Raw genomic sequence first — 22,502 nt, 5'->3', positions numbered from 1 at the left:
GTCTCAAGGCATGAAAGAGCTCAAAAAGGATTTTGAAAACCAAGTAAGAGGAAAAAATGGGAAGAGAATGAGAGCAATGCAAGAAAATCATGAAAAATGAGTCAACAGGTTGGTAAAGGAGACACAAAAAATACTGAAGAAAATAACACCTAAAAACAACAGACTAAAAGGTAAAAGAGATACAAAAAGCCAATGAAGAGAAGAATGCCTTAGAAATGTAGAATTGGACAAGGAAAAATGAGGTAAAAAGCTCACTGAAGAAAATAATTCCTTCCAAATAAAAATGGAGTAAATGGAAGTTAGTGACTTTATGAGAAATCAGCACAATAAAACAAAAGAAAAAGAATGAAAAAAATAGAAGATAATATGAAATGTGTAATTGAAAAAAAAACTGACTTGGAAAATAGGTTCAGGAAAGATAATTTTAAAAATGTATTGTACTACCTGAAATTTGTGATCAAAAGAAGAGCCCAGGCACCATTTTTAAGAAATTATTAAGGAAAACTGTCATATTCTAGAATCAAAGGAATAAATAGAAATTGAAAAAAAGAGGTGACTGATGTTTGACATGTACAGTTTGTGTCTTCAAGACCAGCTTATTACATCTCAATTGAGAAGTCAAGATGTATATAACTGTAGCAGAAGGGCAGAAAAAAAATCTCTCTCATCAGAATTGGCTCAAAGAGGGAATAACATACATACTGAATTGGGTATAGAATCCACCAATCTGCCTTCCTTTCTATAGCCTCCCCTTCTTCTCTCATCCCCTTCTCCTCATACTTTCCTATATGGTAAGATAGGTTCCTATAAATTTCATAAATTTGACTCAGTTCTCTATATGTATAAGAAATGAGGCTTTTATCAGTGAAATTTGCTTCAAACTGCACATGTCATAGATACTGGCTTCCACATTTGCCATGTTCCATAAGATGGCCTCCACTACTCCCTTCTCCTTCCTTCCTTCCTTCCTTCCTTCCTTCCTTCCTTCCTTCCTTCCTTCCTTCCTTCCTTTCTTCCTATTAATTTAATTTAATATTTTAACTCATGTAAAGCACACATAAACAGACATATCGCAGGGCCAGAGAAAAGACTGCTCATTCTCTCTTTTTTTAAAAAAAAATAAATCTGACAAAAATAATATTTTTTTTCTGAAGAGTTCCTCAAAAGGCAGAGGCAAGAAAAAAGATTACCTATTCCTGTTGTCTTTATCTATTTTTTTCTCTGTGTTTCTGCTTTAGTTACGCACATCTTGAATTCACCATTGAGGTGTCATAGATCATGGTATTGAAGAAAGCAACTGCAGGTGTCACAGATACTGGCTTCCATAGTTTCCTTCTGCTCACTTCTCCTTTTATCCCCCCTTTTTTCTCTGGAAAGATCCTAAATATCTACTGCTTTAGTAGAATATGAAGGGTATCTGCATCTCCATCTGAGGGCTTATCTAACAACAACAAGAACAAAAATTACAATAAAAATAATTAGAAATCATGTAGCATTTACTATTTGACAAGTGCTGTGCTAAGTGGTTTGGGAATGTGATCTCATTTGATCTGGTCTTTTCTTTATTTACTCCCAAAGTAGGAAGAAATTTGACTCTTATTGTCTGTATGGCCAAATGAAGGACTTGCCTGGGTTCTTACACAACAAAATGAGGCAATTTCTGTCCTCAAGGAACTGAGAAGGGATTTATGCATTTTTATAATAATCAATATGATACGTGCAATGAATAATAGATTAGTTTTTTTCACAGAGGCATCTCTGGCTTGGGAGTCAGACTTCACAATGGAGCTTGAGCTGATCAATAAAAACTTCAACAAGGCTCACTATCATTAATAACCTTGTGCCTGTGGACCTGAAGAAGTGAAGTGAATTGGAGATTGTAGAACCTGCTCCTGTCGCAGAATTCTGTTCTGTTTCTTGGGGGGATAGTCATGACCCCCAAAAAGTTGACTCAAGATTTGTGGAATTGTGGTTTGGTCATTGGAAACCCTCTAGAAATGATTGTTTTTAAACCACCTTCACCCCGCTCTTTCCATTGTAATTTAAGTATAAAATCTTTGTCTTTACTTCAGCAAGGTGGAATTCTGATAAGGAGAATTCCCAATTGTCGAATCTGTTCCTCATAATGAATCTAATTAATTAAATGGCTACGTGATTACTGGCACTTTGTCTCTGGCCTGAGAAGTCATCATTCTCAGGTTAGAAACTCCTGTTAACAGAACTTAAATTCAAATGGAGGAAGCCAAAACAGAAAAAGGCACTGGAAGTAGGAGGGAAGAGATGATGACCACTCTGGGCCAGACAGCTAGGGAGGAGCTGAAGAAGTCCTGAGAGTTCAGTGTGACAATGAAGAAACTGAGTACCACAAAGGTTAGGTGAATCACTGATGGTCACATTGGTCAGATATGTTAAACTGAGAATTTGAAACCAATTACTCTCACTCTTGTCACTACTCTTTCTACTCTCCTACTACCTTTTACTATGAGGTCAAATAACCCTCATTGGCCAATTTTACAAAGGACGAAAATGAGGGTCGGGTTGGTTTCCTCAGTCAGGACTGAAAAGCTATCAAATTTTAAAGCTGAAATTTGAACACAGGCCTGTCAATTGAGGATTTCTCAAAAAAAAAAAAGATTGTTTCTGTTGGAGTAGATCTTCTCACCCCATCTGTACCTACAATCCAAGCTTTTGTGCTGTTTCTGGTACTTTTGTGTCAGTCTGTAAAGGAGGTTAGAAAAACTGAACGATGTGTGTGTGATAATTTGTATGGGCTGATGAGGATCTGCAACATCTTTAATGATAATGGCCATATGCAGCAAGTCATGGCCAGTGACTGAAGTGGCAGAACAGGAACTGAAATGAATGGGAGGGCAGATTCTCAGCAGTGGAAGCTCAAGAAAGGATTGGAAATCCAGGCCAACCCAAGAAAAACTCTGAAGGTGATCTCACCTGAACTTCAGTGTAGCCCCCATCTCCACCCCTCAGTGACCTTGTTCCACTCTCCCTGGGAACCTGTAAAAGTTTCTTTCTCAAGACACTCCCAGCTGTATTTTTAAAATATTTTTTTGTCCATAGGTATTATTGCTGAGTTATTGTTGATAGGAGCATCATCATTAATCAACAAAAATAGTAAATGATGATTTGCATCAGGGACAAAGTTTCAACCTTCTGTGGCACCCATGAGATCCCATGAAGTTAATGTTCCTTGTCTAGCAGCTGACAAGATAATCCCATCTCTGGAGGCAGACAGATTCCTGAGTCTTTAACTAACTTCTGTCTGCCCCCTCCCATGTCTATCATCTGAGTGGCAGGTCCCAGTCCTATATGACAGCAGTAGAGACCAGCCTGGTGAGCATCTTCATACTTTTGATTCTTTTTTCAGGCACAAAAGAGTATCGTATCACCTCTTTTTCTGGAGATGAAAAGGGAGGCAAAGTGGCATCTAAATTCTCCATTTGCTGGCAATAACGAAGGCACTCTGAAGAAGGCTCAGGAATTTTCCCTCAGAATCCTAGTAAGGCATTGTGTTTGTGGAGGTGTCCTGTCTTTGTACCAGTCCCTATTGCAGCACATATGGACTACTGCTGTGCTCCTCGATGGTTGTCTTGCTTCTAGTTCCCCTTGTAGCCCCCTTGTAATATTCTGCCAAGTATATTTTTAATCCCAAACCCCACTTCCATCATATCTTTGCCATTTTATTTCATAGATGCATAGCTCATAGGGTCCTGTAGTAATGTTTCTTTCATTCTATTTGTAATCCTTATTGATTGGTAGCTATAGAGTGGGAAGTAATCTGAGAAGTAATTTACCCCAAGTCTTAGAAGGATAAAACAACAATACAGGTTTCCTTTTTCATTACAGAAAAATGAAATGCAAAATTCCTTCAAAATCACCATTCTCAAAGAGACTGCATCTGTTAGAGTCATCAAAGTTTCTAAAAGTTCATTTTCCATTTTCTGTCCTTGAACAAAGATTGTCTTGCTTCCCAGTGATATTTATTTTGCTTTCTGAATGGAAAATGTCTGGCCAAAGCCGTTCTTTAACACTCTCACTGGTTCTCGCTATTTGGGATAATATTATTCTTGGACCACAATCTCTATAGAACACTGCCTAAAGGCTATGTCACCTTTCCAGAAAGGGCTAGATATTGAGACAAAAGTTGTACTCAAGAAAAGCAAATTCTAAAAGGGGAGACAGAACCAAGATGGCAGTGTAAAAGCAGTGACTTGCTTGAGCTCTCTACCAAACTCCTGCAAATACCTGTAAAAAACAGCTCTAAACAAATTCTAAAGGAGCAGAACCCACAAAACGATGGAGTAAAACAATTTTTCAGCCCAAACAACGGTTGATTGGAAAGGTATATCGCACCAGGCTGGGAGAGGAACACATTTCAGCATGGGCATGTAGGCAAAACAAGCATCAGTGAACCTGGAGCAGGTCTCAGAGGACTGATTTATGGTCAGTTATGGTACTTTCCAGACTTCTTAAACCACAAATGCCAAAGACAACTTAGAAGGTCAGTAGGAAAAGTCTGTGACTGTGGTGAGAGAGAAGCTCAGTCCTAGCCCCAGTTCCTGCACATGGCCCCAAGGTGGCAGCTACTTCCAGAGCTTCTGGCCACAGACTGAAGGGGAATCCAGTGGCTGATCAGAGGGGGATTGCAGAGATCTCTTTGCCGGTGCAGGATTCTCTTGCTTTGCCCATACTTGGATATGGAGAACCATTCTGGGTGGCAGTCCTGGGGTGAGTAGTAGTCCTGGTGTGATGGAGTGTGTAGTAGTGGTGTAGAGAAAATCCTCCTCACAGTTCCAACATAGAAAAGAGTGCTTGTGGTCACTCATAGACCTGAGCACAGGCCAGGAAAGGAATAAACACCTTGCCTCTTATCATACCACCTTGGAAGAACTGAAAATTTACAGGTCCCTAGAAGTATCTCTGAAAACAGCCACATGAAACCCCCAAAGCATGGGACAGTAGATTCTCCACACAGGGAAACATACTCCTACATTCAAAAAGAGTTTATTGCTCAAATAATTGGCTGGGATCATGAGCAAACTGCACAAAAAAAGGTCAGACCATAGAATCTTACTTTGGTGATAAAGAAGATCAAAACATATAACCTGAAGAAGACAAAAAAATCAAAGCTCCTACAGCCAAAGCTTCCGAGAAGAATATAAATTGATCCCAGGCCATGGAAGAGCTCAAAAAAAGATTTTGAGAAGCAAGTAAGAGAAGTAGAGGAAAAATTGGGAAGAGAAATGAGAGTGACACAAGAAAATCATGAAAAACAAGTCAACAGCTTGCTAAAGGAGACCCCAAAAAATACTGAAGAAAATAATACCTTAAAAAATAGCGTAACCACAATAGCAAAAGAAGTCCAAAAAGCCAGTGAGGAGAAGAATATCTTAAAAAGCAATATTGGACAAATATAAAAGGAAGTCCAAAAACTTACTGAACAAAATAATCCGTTAAAAATTAGAATGGAAGGGGTAGCTAGGTGGCACAGTGGATAAAGCACTGGCCCTGAAGTCAGGAGGACCTGAGTTCAAATCTGACCTCAGACAAAACACTTGACACTTACTAGCTGTGTGACCCTGGGTAAGTCACTTAACCCCAATTGCCTAAAAAAAAATTAGAATGGAGCAATTGGAAGCTAGTGACTTTATGAGTAATCAAGACACAGTAAAACACATCCAAAAGAATGAAAAATTAGAAAACGATGTGAAATATCTCATTGGAAAAACAACTGACCTAGAAAATAGATCCAGGAGAGAGAATTTAAAAATTATTGGACTATCTGAAAGTCATGATCATAAAAAGAGCCTAGACATCATCTGTCAAGAAATTATTAAAGAAAACTGCCCTTATGTTTTAGAACCAGAGAGCAAAATAGAAATTGAAAGAATCCACCGATCTCCTCCTGGAAGTGATCCCCAAAGGAAAACTCCTAGGAATATTGTAGCCAAATTCCAGAACCAAATCCCAGAGCTCCAAGGAGAAAATATTACAAGCAGCCAGAAAGAAACAATTCAAGTATTGTACAAACACAATCAGGATAACACAAGATTTGGCAGCTTCTACTTTGAGGGATCACAGAGCTTGGAATATAATATTCTGGAGGGCAAAGGAGATAGGATTGCAACCAAGAATCACCTCCCAGCAAAACTGAGTATAATCCTTCAGGGGAAAAAGTGGTCATTCAGTGAAATAGAAGACTTTCAAGCATTCTTGTTGAAAAGACCAGAGCTGAATAGAAAATTTGACTTTCAAATACAAGACTGAAGTGGAACATGAAGAGGTAAACAGGAAAGAGAAATCATAAGAGACTTATTAAGGTTGAATTGTTTACATTCCTGCATGGAAAGATGATACTTATAACTGGTGAGACCTTTGTCAGTATTAGGGTAGTTGGAGGGAAAACAATTATAGGTATGTATGTATAGAGTTAGATACAGATAGATATAGAAAGATAGATAGATAGATAGATAGATAGATAGATAGATAGATAGATAGATAGAAAAATAGATAGATAGATAGATAGATAGATAGATAGATAGATAGAAGGTACAGGGTGAGTTGAAGATGAAGGGGTTATATCTAGAGACTAAAATTAAGGCGTGAGAGAATATTGTACTGGGAGAAGGAGAAAGGGAGAGGTAGAACAGGGTAAATTATCTCACAAAAAAAACAGAAAAGAAAATGATTTTACAGTGGAGGGGTAATGGGGGAAGGTGAGAGGGAATGAGTGAATCTTATTCTTTTAGGATTTGGCTTAAGGAGGGTATATCATACACACTCAGTTGGGTATGGAAATTTATCTTACCCTACAGGAAAATAAGGGGAGAATGGAACAAGAGAGCAGGGGGATGGTAGAGGGGAGGGCAGATTGGAAGAGGGAGTCATCACAAGCAAACACTTCTAAGGAGGGACAGGTCAAAAGAGAGAATAGAATAAATTTGGGGCAGGCTAGGATTAAGGGAAATACACTTAGCTTTTCACAACATGACTACTGTGGAAGTGTTTTGCATGACTACACATGTATAAGCTGTATTGAGTTGCTTGCCTTCTCCATGAGGGTGGGTGGGGAGGGAAGAAGGGAGAAAATTTGGAAACCAAAGTTTTAAAAACAAAATTTAAAAACAAATTATTTTCACATGAAACTTGGAAATAAGATATATGGGAAATGACATATAGAAATCTATCCTTCTCTACAGGAAAATTGAAGGGGAAGGGATAAGATAAGGGGGGAGAGATAGAAGGTAGGGCAGATTAGGGAAAGGGGTATTCAGAATGCATGCCATCTTGGGGTGGGGGGAAGGATGAGATGGTGATTTAATTTGGAACTCAAAATCTTGTGGAAGTGAATGTTGAAAACTACAAATAAATTAATTAATTAAAAAAATATTTAAAGGGCTGCTATGTGAAAGTGGAGGAGTAGACTTGTGAGAGTTATAAGAATGCCAATTCTGGTAAAATCAACAGAACTGTGATTCTATGGGAGTAGAGTGTGATCCCTTCTACCAGAGTGCATCACAGACCTTCTGCCACATGTTTTCTCAGGACAGCAATACCTGCTAAATACCCAGAAGATATTTCCCTTAAAAGACTTTCAGTTGCTCAGATTTTCAGGGCCATATGAATCTGGAAAAAGGGAGCTAGAATGTTGCTCACAAAACATTTCCTTAGAGATGCTACCTTTGTGGTATTTTGAAATGTCTACAACTGCCCAGAATTATATTGAATACAACAGTCTTTATTCCGTGGCTTCGATTGTCCATGAAATAGAACTAACTTGATCTGAAATGGGATCCACAGGAGGTAGAGACAAGCTACTCACTTTTCCCTGGAAAGTAACTTTTGAGAGGATAGTAAAAATTGTATGCACCAAACTGACTCCATTATGTGACTCAATTCAGAATGTCATTCAGGTTCTCTTCTATTCAAATATGGGTTTGGTCCCATTACTGTCTTGAGAGAAAACATTTTTTTTCTTTAGTGCTGAAAATTATGGAAATTGTGGCTAACATGTGATTGTACCAATAATTTTTTTAAATCTTTGCAATTTTTCTGTGTGCTCTGTCAAATCTGTATGACTACTCATATATTTTCTTATTGTTTCTATGTATTTTTTACTTTAACTCATTTATTATTAAGGAAATATGAATTATCCAAATATAGGATTCTATCTTTTATTTACCATTTTTATTGTTACATAGTATTTAAATATATTTGGACATATCTCTTTTTATATACATTCATAATTTTATCTGCCACAGCCTAAATGAAAATAAATTTGTGCCAGAATTTTTTCTTGTACATATTTTTTTCCCTGGTGATTCCTCCTACATCTTATTACTGGTTCAGTTAATATTTCTGTAATTGCCAAAAAAAAAATGAATTATAGGTCTTCATGTTATAAAGGAGAAAAATCATGTCACACAACCTTCCAAATAAATGGTTCTAAGGGTCTTTTTCATAAGACTGTCCTCATAGGTGCAGATGGATTACTCAATGTACCATGCCTGTGTGAAGTGAGGAGTAGATGAGAAGTAAAGAGAAGAAAGATTTCATTTTTTTTGGCTTCAAACTTGAAGAGAAAATCATGTTGTTTCAGAATCTCTTCAGACACTTGAAAGGAAAAAGTGACTAAGAGGAAACCAACATGAAAAAAGAGAAAACAATTGGATCATATCTGTGTTTTTTTGGGGAAAGCTTAAAAACTCTCTATCTTTCTCAGGTGAGCTAAGTTATCTTGCTCCCAATGAAACATCTTTTACTCTATTGTGTGACACATAGTCTCCTATGTAAACTTTTTTTTTCTGATTTCTGATTTAGTTGATTTTGATGAATTGGTTTATTCACTGTTTAATTTGCATATTCATTGTTCAACTGACATCAGGTGTAAGGGAGTTGAATTTGGATAAATAACTTTAGACAGTCCATTTTTTTTAAAGGATAATAATCAGAAAGGAAAATTCCATCTTCAAACTTTTACTATATTCCCGGATGAGGACCCCACTAGATTTTTATCAATTGTGACTGAAGGCTCAAGGACTTCTCCACAGGCCACATGAAACTGAAATTCATTTTCAGTTTGCACACTATTCAGATCACTCAATGGATTATCTAATTAATTTTTTTTAAGTTGGCCACATCAGTTGAATCACTGTGATAACTTCTCCTGAGGGGTTTGAACATCTTCACTGTAAGCAGGTCATCAAGTGATGGCTATGTTAACTGGCATAAATGAAAGGATCAGAATACAGATATACAAACATTTATTTTCTAATACCAGGACACAGATATGAAGGAAATTTCTTTAGCTGACCAATGTCTTTTGGTCAACTTTTTCCATTCTAGTTCTCATTCATCAGCCTCTGTTAAGAAATGGATGATTAAACCACCATCCTAGGTTTTTTTTTTTCCTTTTAGGCATAACTCATATCTGGAAGATTTTACTGGTATTACCTAATAGCCAGAAATACATGCAACAGGCTGAGAATCATCTTTCACTGTTCTCCTCAGATAAGGTTAGTAGACTAGAAAAGGATTTCTATATCTTGTGTACACAAATTGCTATGCTACTGAATGTCTTCATTAGACATCAATGTAGGAAATGGAGGGACGCCACTGCAGTTGTGCCTATAATAAATCCTCTTACCCAGATCCATCAACTTCACACAGTTTTTTATGACCTCCATAAATTCAGTTCTTTGACTGTTGAAGGCTCCCACAGTGAGATGCTGCCTCATGGGAATGGAGAGAATTACACCAGGTAAAAGATGATAGGGAGAGAGGCAGAACAGTGAGTAACTTTAAAGAATCCTAGTTTACTGGAAACATAAAACTCTACATACCCAAGAAGAATGAAGATGTGGATTCAGAATTTAAGTAAGAAAGAAGATGAACTAAAGCTAATAACTCCTTATGGGCTCTATTAGCTAGCATTGGGTATTAGGGGATGTTTATATAGGCACTGTCTGTGACAATAGGCTCCCCATGAAGTTGGGTTAAAAATGACCTGCTGATACTGAGAAGAAAATGGAACTTTATGATCCATAGGTTTACAAAAGATGTTAACTCTTCATAACCAGAGTGTGGAATGAAGCTTGTTAAATTGTAGGTTGCAACCACATATGGGGTCATGTAACTGAATGTGGGGGTCACAAAAATTTGGTAACAGTAAAAGATTTGTGAATGTGCAAGTACCAAAAATAAATTTAAAATTAAACAATGAATACAAGGAGTTTCTGACAATGCTCGCCTGTGTTGCATCATGCAAGTTCCCTGGAGTCTTGGTTCTGAACGCACAAAGAGAGCAATCTGTACTGGCCTTGTTGTCATACCATGCAAGAACAATGAATGTTGCCACAAACACCATGGCTCAGATTTGAGATTGTCGTATGTCGTAAATTGCAGTGTTTTTTATTATGCACACAAAATTATTAAATGAAATTTGGCTTGGGATTAGGACAGAATTTCTAACAATTTCTAAAACAGCTGTAAACATTCCTCTGTGAATTTTGTACTATGTATATATGCAAACAGGTATTCTCAACATTGATGATTATAAAATCAAAACATCAATCACCTCTGAAAAATATTGAAGAGGCCCTGCATCATTCAGTACCAAATATTCCACCAAAATTGAATTATTTTAGTAAAAATAGCACATCCATCACATTAGCATGAAAATTTGGTTTCATCTTTAATAAATGGTAAAATTATATGTATGCCAAAGTACTGTTTTAAAAATGAACTTCTTGAAAGGCAGAGCCAAGATGGCAGAGTGAAAGCAGTGACTTGCTGGGGCTCTCCCCCAAACCCCTCCAAATACCTATAAAAATAGCTCTAAACAAATTCTAAAGCAGTGGAACCCACAAAAAGATAGAGTGAAACAAATTTCCAGCCAAGACAGCCTGGATGGTTGATCAGAAAGATATATTGTGCCGGACTGGGAGCGGAGCCGAGTTCGGTGTGGACATGCAGGCTGCAATGAACCTGCAGCAGGCTTCAGAGGACTCAATTGCAGGCAGCTGTGGTGGTTACAGACTTCTCAACCCATGAATGCCAAAACAACTTAGAAGGCCAGTGGGAAAAGTCTGTTTCTTCAGTGAGAGAGAAGCTAGGTTTCAGCCCCCCAGGTCCTGAGCATGACCCGGGGTGGCTGCTGCATCCTGAGGTTACAGCCCGCAGACTGAGAGGGAATCAGGTGGCTGATCAGAGGGGGATTGCAGGGATCTCTTTGCCAGTGCTGAGGCAGGAATCTCTTGCTTTGCCCATGCTTGGATCTGGGTCACAGTTCTGAGGAGGGTCCTGGGGCAAGAAGGAGTGGTGGCATGGTGGAGCTTGTAGTGGATGCAGAGAGGGAACCTTCCTCATAGTTCCAAGACAGAAAAGAGTGCTTATGGTCACTCATAGACCAGAGCATAGGCCAGGGAAGGAGTAAACATCTCGCCCTTCATCATAGCCCCTTGGAAGGACTGAAAATTTACAGGTCCCTAGAATTATCTCTGAAAACAGCTGTATAAACCTCCAAAGCTTGGGACAGCACATTCTTCACATTGGAAGCAGACCTCTATCTTAATGAAGAGTTTATAACTCAAGTAATTGGCTGGGATCATGAGTAAACCTCGAAAGAAGTGTCAGACCATAGAATCTTTTTTTGGTAACACAGAAGATCAAAACGTACAACCAGAAGAAGACAACAAAGTCAAAGCTCCTACATCCAAAGCCTCCAAGAAAAATATGAATCAGTCCCGCGCCATGGAAAAGCTCAAAAAGAATTTTGAAGAGCAAGTAAGAGAAGTAGAGGAAAAATTGGGAAAAGAAATGAGAGTGATGCAAGAAAATCATGAAAAACAAGTGAACAGCTTGCTAAAGGAGACCCCAAAAATACTGAAGAATATAACACCATAAAAAATAGCCTAACCCAAATGGCAAAAGAGGTCCAAAAAGCCAGTGAGGAGAAGAATGCTCTAAAAAGAAAAATTGTCCAAATGGAAAAGGAAGTCCAAAAACTTACTGAAGAAAATACTTCCTTAAAAATTAGAATAGAGCAATTGGAAGCTAATGACTGAGAAATCAAGACACTGTAAAACAAATCCAAAAGAATGAAAAATTAGAAAACAATGTGAAATATCTCATTGGAAAAACAACTGACCTGGAACATAAATTCAGGAGAGAGAAATTAAAAATTATTGGACTATCTGAAAGCCATGATAAAAAAAAAAAAAGAGCCCAGACACCATCTTTCAAGAAATTATCAAGGAAAACTTCCCTGATATTTTAGAACCAGAGGGCAAAATAGAAATTGAAAGAATCCACCGATCTCCTCCTGGAAGTGATCCCCAAAGGAAAACTCCTAGGTATATTGTAGCCAAATTCGAGAGTTCCTAGGTCAAGCAGAAAATATTTCAAGGTCCCAGAAAGAAACAATTCAAGTACTGTGCAAAACAATCAGGATAACACAAGATTTAGCAGCTTGTACATTAAGGGACCACAGGTCTTGGAATATAATATTCTGGAGGGCAAAGGAGATAGGATTACAATCAACAATCACCTACCCAGAAAAACTGAGTATAATCATTCAGGGGGAAAAATGGTCATTTAGTGAAACAGAAGACTTTCAAGCATTCTTGCTGAAAAGACCAAAGCTGAATAGAAAATTTGATTTTCAAATACAAGACTCAATTTGGAGGGAAAACATTCTATGTATGTATGTGTGTGTGTATATACATACATACATACATACGTACATACATACATATATATATGGAGACAGAGAGAGCGTGAGAGTGAGAGATATAGATAGAGAGATAGAGAGATAGAGAGATAGTACAGGGTGAGTTGAAGATGAAGGGGTCATATCTAGAGAATAAAATTAAGGGGTGAGAGAAGATTATACTGGGAGAAGGAGAAAGGGAGAGGTAGAACAGGGTAAATTATCTCACAATGAAACAGAAAAGAAAAGGCTCTTATGCTGCAGGGGAAACAGGGGAAGCTGAGAGGGAATGAATGAATCTTATTCTCATAGGATTTGGCTTAAGGAGGGAATAACATACACACTTAATTGGATGTGGAAATCTGTCTTACCCCACAGGAAAACAGGGGAGAAGGGGACAAGAGAGGAAGGGAATGATAGAGAGGAGGGCAGATTGGGAAAAGGGGTAATCAGAAGCAAACCCTTCTGAGGAGGAACAGGGTTAAAAGAAAGAATGGAATAAAAGGGGGAGGGCAGGATAGGATTAAGGGATATAGAGTTAGTTTTTCAGGACATGAGTACTATGGAAGTGTTTTACATAACTATGCATGTATAACCTATATTGAGTTGCTTGCCTTTTCAATGAGGGTGGGTGGGGGTGGAGGAAGAGAGAAAATTTGAAACCTAAAGTTTTAAGAATACATGTTTAAAAAAAAGTTTTCACATGCAACTGGGAAATAAGGAATACAGGAAATGGGGTACAGAAATCTATCCTGCCCTACAGGAACATAAAAGGAGATGAGGATGAAAGAAGGGGGGAGGAGAGATAGAAGAGAGGGTAGACTAAGGGAAGGGATATTCAGAATGCATGCCATCTTTGGGTGGGGGAAGAGGCAACATGGGGTGAAAATTGGGAACTCAAAATCTTGTGGAGGTGAATGTTGAAAACTAAAAATAAATAAATTTTAAAAAAAGAAAAGAAAATTCCAGTGAAATCTTGACATTATGAAAGTGACCAGAGTCTTCACTTCATAAAAATGCCTTTACATAACCAGGTCCCTAAATCCATTTAGGGGGTGTTGGTTTATGGTTCCTATACTCTTTTCTGTAGATCTTGGGAGCGGAACAAGTATGCACAGAGAACCTTAAAAGCAAAGGGCAAGGAATCACAGTCCATTAGAAGTAATTTATAAATTAAATCAATAAATTAATGTAAAAATGGGATAAGATTGACAAAAGTAAAATGATTAGTGCTTGAAAAAACAAAAAGATAAATTTATTTATGATTTGTTACTAGTAAGTGTTGGATGTGTATACCTCTTTTATATACTTAATTAATTCCATAAACATTTCTAAGTTGTTCAAGTTAGGCAGGAACTGACCTAGGTACTCAATATATCAAGGTAGAAAAAAGACAAAAAATATTCCCTAGCCTCTAGGAGCACCCTTTAATCTGTCAGAGCAAATGGAATAGTGACAGAGAATCAAGGGAAAAGAGGGAAAAGATTGTCCCTATCAGTAACCTAGTATAAGTTGATGGAAGGCAGGATGTGAAAGATTGCTGAAGAAAAAGGTAGAATGACCAGTCCTTGTAGAAATAGTAGAATGAGGTTGTGTAGAAATACATTGTTTTTTAAATGGGTGATGAATATAGAAGTGACAGTCAAAAATAATTTAAAAATTCATACAGTTGTTGGCTCTGAGGTGGTAGTAACAATCGAAGTAAAAGAAGAGTAACAAAGGGCTTGTTCAGATGAATAGATTATAGATACTCATGTGTCAGATATAATTTGGGTAACTTTTAGGTATCTCATAACATTGCTAGGAGGCATGAGGGAATGCTTTAGAATGATACCTTACCCTGGCAAGGGATTTCTTATTTATCCATTCTTGAGTGTTCCATTGTGGCCTCAGAAGGATCACATAGCACTTGGGAATAAAGATGCAGCCCAGTAAGCCAGCACTAGAGCTCAAGATGGAGAAGACTTCCACAGCTACCATCATTTTCCCCTTGGTGCTCTGGTAAGTGGGGAGGAAAGAGATCCAGACACTGCAGAATACCAGCATGCTAAAGGTGATAAACTTGGCTTCATTGAAGGTGTCAGGCAGATTTCTAGCCAAAAAAGCCACAGTGAAGCTCCCCAAAGCCAGCAATCCCATCTAGCCCAGGACAAAGTAGAAGGCAATGAGAGAGCCCGCATTGCACTTCAGGATGATGTGTTTAGGTTCAGAGTATGAGTCTGTATCTGGGAATGGGGGAGAAACCAAGAGCCAGATACCACAGAGAATCACTTGGATGAGGCAGCAGATAAGAATTAAAGAAATTGGTGCTGTAGAGCCTACCCATTTTCTGCTCCTGCTCCCTAGTCTTGTGGCTTTGAAAGCTAGAACTACCGTGATCGTTTTAGCCAGAATGGAGGAGATGGCCGTTGTGAATGTGATTCCAAAGACTGTCTGTTGAAGGAGACAAGTGGCTGAGCTAGGCTTCCCAATGAAGAGCAAAGAAGATAGGAAGCATTGGCTTAGGGAGAGGAGCAAGAGGAAGCTCAGAGTTCAATTATTAGCTTTCACTACAGGGGTGTCCTGATACTTCAAAAAGATCCCAGTGATCATAACTGTCAGGAGAAAGAAGGTCAGAGCTGTACAGGTCAGAGTCATGCCAAGAGGTTCCTCATAGGCCAGAAATGTCACCATTTTCTGGAGGCAGCGAGCTCTCTCCTTGTTTGAATATTCATCTTCAGGACATATGATGCACTGGTCCATAACTACAGAGAATAAAAAAAACATTCTCAATATTTCAAATTTAGCCAAACTTCATGAGCCCTGGCACAGGGTAGTAGAATTCCTCAAAAGGGACTTCTTGACTATGAAGGGTCCCCTCATGATTCTCTCTAATTCTAAGGAATCTTACCACACTTTCACACATTGAATACCTCTATTCTAATTTCTAATATATTATCTAATATATTATCACCAATATTGTAGAAATTTGGGTCCTTCCAATTCTGAAAGAGCTCAGGTTTTTTTGTTTATGTTCTCACAGACTAATTATTTAATGGCTGTGAACACAGTGGTGTCTCTGGAAATAAGCACAGTGTGATGGCAGGTATTTTGCACTTACTTGGCAGGTACTGTGTTCTGTCCTAGGCCCACATGTACTAGCAAATGAATGATAGTTCTTCCCTTCAAGGTAAGACATTCCGGTGGGGAAGGAGAAGACACAAAGAGGGCTGAAAAGTAGAGGTTGGTATAGGGGCAAAATGAAAGGAAGAATGTACTCTTCTTGGTGCTGTGGTGCCAAATCACATTGAGTCAGAAACAAAACTGAGAGGCTAATAAAGTATGCAAAATTTGGACAGAAATGAAAGACCTGTAAGTAATTCACATGTGGGAATAGGAGATTAGCAAGGCAGAATGATTTTCCAAGGCAAAAACAAACAAGTAAACAAATAAAAAACAGATTGTGAGGGAAATTTTAGTGTTAGAATATTTCTTAGAAGAAATACAGATAAATTGTTATAGTGAGAATTTGCTACAAGTAAGGCTATCTTTCAAAATTGTTTCTATTGCCTTTCTCGTGATAATCACCAAATTAATGACGTATGTATCTTAAACATTATATTGGGCTATGGAATGCATCTGGGTCACATAACCATCAAGAGGAAGAAGTAGACATGGTGTCTGATCCACACAATCTTTAAAACTTCTTGAAAATAATAATTATGTACAAGATGTAAACTAATTTTCTCTATCTTGTTACTGTAAGACAGAGGGCTGAATGACCTGAAAAACTCCTAAATGAAACTTGAACAAGATTAAAAGTAACTGGAAAATGTTGAACAAATAAATCAAAATATACTACATCATAGATAACATTAATTTATTATTTTCTAGTCAATATGCAGTCTGAAGGATCTGTTTCTATTTCAAGTGGAAACCACTGGTCTAAGACACAGCAAACCTTAACAAAATTACAACCTGATGACTGAACAATAAAGAATGCTTCATTCTTAAAATGTTTGCTCACCAACTCCTTCCTGACTAGGCCTCACACTGTGGTAGGGATACAAAATTGGACACAAAGAAAATTGCTTTGGGATGCACCCAGCAATTGCTCAGTCACTTCAGATCCTTCACAGTTAAGCCCACTCCTATCTCTGACCTAGCTATATACTTTTAAAAATATTATCTAATGTTTAATTTATTCAACTTAATATTATTGTTTAATTTGTTAAGATTAATGTGTTTAAAATTAAACAATAAAATAATAAGAAACTAATATTTACTATTTATATTGTTATTTGATTTAATAATATTTATTCATTTTTAATGTTCTTTACTTTCAAAAATTCAATTCCAATTTTTCCCTCCCTTCCACTAGTTCTCCTGTTCACGTGGCAATAGTAACTAGGTCTCTTGTTTTCTTGTAGTGGGTAGTGCTTTTGTCTACCTTGGAAAGGTGTCCAAGGCCCCTAGCATTGCCAGTTAGTGCTAGCTGTATCCAGAGCTAGTAATAAATACCTTTTTCCTTCTGACCAGTTTTCTGATCCTCTTATTTCTGGGCTGAGATCTTCTGAAGCCACTGTTGATGCTATTGCTGCCACTACCTGCGTTCACTCTGGGCTCACTCACAATCCCTGTGCTATAGGACTTTTTCTGCAAAAATCTCAACCTTTCATTCCTTTTTTTTTTTTTTCAAATTTCAAAATACAGCTTTTATCCAGACAGGAATCTCTCAAACAGAACACACAGAATTTACATAGTGATTATTAAAATATGCTCTGACAAATGATAAATGTTTAGCAAAAACATTAATTTAAAGAAACAAGAAGCTAAAATAATGCTCAGAAAGTACCAAGTAACACAACACCTGCTGAAGAGTTTCCTCCCACCCTACCCTCCAAAAGGCATCCTGCCAGGGCCATGCCTTTTGTTTGCCTAAGTCATGTTTCCTGGAGATGCTGAGGCTAAATCATGGGTGAAAGATTTTGCTTCTGTTAGCTTTTAAAGTCAAGGAGTTCTCTCAATTCATACAGCAGTACAAGCGTTAGACTGAGTTTTTAAAGATCTTGTACTGTCACTTATCACATATCAGGGCAGTTTTCAACGTCTAAAACTATAACCAAAGGGGAAAAAGACAAAAGCAGAATGACATGTACCCCTGACATTTAAGAGTAATTTGAGTTAGAGCTGAAAAAATAAAAAAAAACAGGCAAGTGACAAAAATGAGTACAAAGACCATTTTTTTGGCTACAGGTCTGCGGAGTTAGCAGGGTTGGGATGGGTAACCACCAAAGGCACTCTTTGAAAAGTCTGATAAATTTTAGGTTGTAAGTGACCCCATTCATCAGAACTGGCATCATCATATCTTGTGGCAGAGGGAAGAATAATATTTCTAGGCTAATTTTGTAGTAGGTACCATTGCCTATCAGCCAGCATAATTTCCAGAGAAATATTGTTGCCAATTGCAACTAGAAGGAATTGGTATCCACTAAAACACTTATAGTTGAATTTGTCCTCTAAATAACCCAAATTCTCTGGTGAGCTTTATGCTAGTTGAGATTTACGATGACACTAGTCTTGAAAAAAGACCACAGGACCAGCGAACACTTGACTCAAATATATTGCGGTTAGTATAGGCCCTCTATGGCTTTTGCCTTCACGAAGCTGAGCCAAGGGGAGCAATTTTTTTTGAAAAATCCCCAACTAATACTCAAATAAAAGATGCTCATCAGATGATGCATGATTATAGTTACCTTGGGATTCTGTGGTGACTGGATATGATTAACAAGTTTAAACTCTCCCTTTGCAGCCCAGTTCTGGCACATGAATTACTCTGCTTAGAGAAAAATACAGTACAACAACAATAAAAGAGAAGCTCACCCACACCTCCTTTACTTAGATGTGGCAACAAACATCTGTCCAGGGGCGTAGCTTGTTTAAGACCTAACACCTTAATCTGATCACCTGAGTGCTTCTTCCTGGTTGCTTGACTAACCTTGCTTTTAAGCCATCAAGGAATAACAACTAGAAGAAAATGTAGTTCAGTAGGTCAAAAGAATTTGAGTGCCAAGATCTTGCTAATGCTGAGTGAGTCAGTGTTACATTTGGGCAGCTAGGTGCTGAAGGGGCCCCAGAACTTGGCCTGCAGTCATGCAGAAAAGTTGCTTTTAAGCACAAAGACATGTCGTGGCATAGTTGGCACACTTTTTCTGGTATAAATCAGCAAATGGCAGAACAGGAGTCTCAAAGACATTCTCCTATTAAGACTCACCAAAATGGGTAAGCCCCTAAGGCAGTCACATGGCCAGAAAGATAAGGGAACAAAGATCAACTTTCAGTGAAAAAAATCATTTGGAAAAGTGACTAAAGGATGCACAATTTTGGACCAGAATTGTGATATTCAAGATATGTCAAGTCACTGCAATGCTGTGAGGGGCTGCTTAAGATGTAATGCTGGTTGTTTCCCCCTACTCCCTACTGCCTAAGGATACTTACAGCTGCTTATCCTCAAATGAACCAGCTTTAATAAAGTGCCCTACTTTCTTTCCTTTGCTTGATTTCTAGATATGGCAGGTAGGATAATCACTGCTTGCTCACATCATTAAGTATATTTCAGCCCCTCTCACAGATCTCTCCACCTCCAAGTGTTTTTTAATATATTATTTTTTTTTCTTTTTAGGCAATTGGGGTTAAGTGACTTGCCTAGGGTCACACAGCTAGTGAGTGTCAATTGTTTGGCCTGAGGTCACATTTGAACTCAGTCCTCCTAACTTCAGGGCCAGTGCTCTATCTACTGTTCCACCTTGCTGCCCCTCTCCGCCTACAAATTTTAGAGAATAAATTGCCTGGGAGGGATTTGATGGGCCCCCTGATTTCTGCAAAACCCCATAGGAAATTCAGGATCAACTCTCTTCTTGATTCTGTTTGTTTTATTTGTTCTTTTCTTTTGTTTTTTAATTTTATTTCTTACATTCGTTATAATAACACTAGAAGTGAATACTATACAGCTAAAAAAAATGGGAATTTTGCCACCATGCAAGGCGTGGTAAAGGACCTTCTTAGCAGCTGATGAAAGTGAGTTCTGATGACCCAGATACACATGGATGGGGGTGCCCTTTCCTTCCCTTCCTTAGATCAATCATGAAGGTCTTTTTATTTTTGAATAGACTCCTTAGCATTTTTGTCCTCAGGGAAAGTGGGAAGCTTCTCAAAAGAGAAAAAAAAATGGAGCAATATAAGACCTTGACAAATCAGTGGAAGAGTTTTATAGTGAGAAACAAAGGCCATATCTCAAATAACCTGAAAGTGCTCTGAATGTTAAAAAGCTTTGTTTTCAGGACAGCTAGCTGGTGCAGTGGATAGAGCACCGGCCCTGAAGTCAGGAGGACCTGAGTTCAAATCCGGCCTCAGACTGAACACTTGACACTTACTAGCTGTGTGACCCTGGGCAAGTCACTTAACCCTAATTGCCTAAAAAAAAAAAACAAACAAAAAAGCTTTGTTTTCTAACTTGTATATGTGTTGTGACTTCTTCCAGTACTGCCTTGTAATGGGGCCCATGACCTGTCCTGACAAACTTGTCCATCAAGTTCTCCAAGTTTTCTTAGGAAAGAAAACATCTCATTTTAACCTCTTGTTGGCTCTGCCACTGTAACATTTGACTAGAAATGTTATTTGGAAGTTGTTCTGAGGAAAATGTTGAGACAGTTCATCTGGGTTGCTTCCTGTAATCTACCATTTTGGTTCTACCCCTAAATTCCTCACTCCACATTTGTGAAGTGGTAAGTCACAGAAGTCAACTCTGCCTTTTCAACTCCCAGTCATCACCCATGCACATACTCTGGGTAGAGGAAGGTGGGGTAGAAGAAAGTAAAGGTTTTCTGTGTCTGGGATGGTAGTATCCTTACTTTAGTGCAGCAATGCTCATCAAGGGTGGTAAAGAAAAGAGGAAACTCTGGTAGGGAAACAACCTCGATTTTTCAGCACATGTGAGGGCCTAAGGACTTGAAAGTTCTATCCATGGGCTTGAAGGAAAGGGAACTGACATTCAGCTGGGTTAAGTTCTGTTCTCCCCTTCCTAAAAGTCCCTTAGGGAAGAGATTAAAGCTGGTGAAAAATGAATTTCCTACTCTGAGAGGAGAGAATATGCTTTGAGTTCTAACCCTTAGGTGATTTACAACAAAATGGGAAAGAGTCAGAAACTGAGTGATGGGAGAACATAAGAAAAGTCTGAATCAACCAAAAATCTCAGGAAGAAGAGAACTCCATTAAAATTCTGGAGCATAAGCATATAAACCAACAGGAAAACATGAAAACTAAGGGAAGATGGTCTCCCTGTTAACCCAATGAGTTCAACATTACCAAATAAATATTGCAAAAAAAAAAATTGTATCAATGCATGTCTCACGAGCCAGAGGACAATGAATTTTTAAGAGAGCATTTAACACAACAACATGTTTCTAAATCAAGGAAGAAACAAGAATCACGAAAGTAGATTTAATTTTCTTAATGACTGAAATAATTGGCAGCATAGAAAACATGAGTTGCCAGTGCCATATTTTACCTAACCTCAAATAGATAAACTGATCAGAAATACAAATACAGAGAATTCAGGACCTTTCCAGGGCAAATGAAACAATGTGAACAGAAAACATGATCTCTATACAATTAAAAGATAATGATTTCAAATTCAGAATGTGGAGATGCGGCTTTTGGATGTCAGGTCTACCAGAAGAATATGACAGACCAAAAACTGAATAACATAACCAAGAAATCATGCAGTGTGTCAGAACCCAGAAGAAAAAATTGGAAATCAAAGGCATCCACAAATTTTGTTGAAGGAATATAAAAGCACATGCAAAAAGAAAACACATCTAATGAGTCAAGACAAATAGTGGTTAAATTTTAAAATTCTCATGACAATCAGCAAATTTGAGAATCAACGAGGAGAAAGGCCTTGAAATGTAAAGGAAAGGGGCTATACAAATATCAGATACTGAGCTGGAGAATGATATGAAAAACCACTTAAGTATTTTCTCCAAGAAAAGCACAAATGAGGTCATGAAGACTTGGAGACAACTAATCAACTAAACCACCACCACAGCAAATCATAAAAGAAAATAATATGAGAAACAAATGGATCAAAATATAAACATGAATTGTCATAACTATAGATTAAATAGTCTAATTTGCTATGTTACTTTACACTACATTATACTGTACTGTATTCAATTATGTTGTAGTGTATTAATACTGTGTTATATCACATCACATAACTTTACATTATATCATGGTAAATTATATCTTATTGCATAATTGTATATCATGTTTTACATTACCACATAACATCTCATAACATGACATCATATCATACAATTATCATACCAGGTTATATTATATTAAATCATACTATGTTATTTGATTCCCAAATCCCTACGCAAGATGCAACAAAAGGAGAGTGAGGTTTTTAAAGAATTTTCAATTCTTTAAGAAGTCTCATAGTCCCTAATTCATTAGGTCCAAAATCTTCCTCCCAATCCTGGACCCCTCCCCTAAGGTGTTAGCTACTTTGATACACTTGGGAGGGAACTAAATAGAATGAGGCAGGATAATTTCATAATCGGTTAACATCAAAAATGGGGAAAATTTTGTGATTGGTTGAGAGGCAGGTTCATTAATCATTATCACTTTATCAGTAAGCAAGTTTTTCCTAGTAAAGGCATTCCCCTTGCCACCTGCATGGGGTTTTCAGAAGGTCAAAAACCTGATGTTTTGGTCAGCAGGATCCTAGGAGTTA

At 37.8% G+C, this 22,502-nt stretch overlaps 1 protein-coding gene across 1 annotated transcript in view; it reads right to left on the bottom strand.

Annotated features, from left to right (window-relative positions):
- Positions 1-14,524: 14,524 nt before the first annotated feature.
- The window catches only part of LOC110220030 (vomeronasal type-2 receptor 26-like), a 46,441-nt gene continuing 38,463 nt past the window's right edge, over positions 14,525-22,502 (bottom strand). Inside the window, 1 exon segment of the mRNA XM_021003881.2 lies at positions 14,525-15,468. Within this exon segment, the coding sequence (XP_020859540.1) occupies positions 14,525-15,468 (944 nt within the window).

Source organism: Phascolarctos cinereus, unplaced genomic scaffold, assembly GCF_003287225.1.
Source record: "Phascolarctos cinereus isolate Bilbo 61053 unplaced genomic scaffold, phaCin_HiC Scaffold_726;HRSCAF=1367, whole genome shotgun sequence".
Classification (NCBI taxonomy): Eukaryota; Metazoa; Chordata; class Mammalia; order Diprotodontia; family Phascolarctidae; genus Phascolarctos; species Phascolarctos cinereus.
The sequence above is the reverse complement of the archived record's forward strand: the minus strand, read 5'-3'. Positions and strand labels throughout refer to the sequence as shown.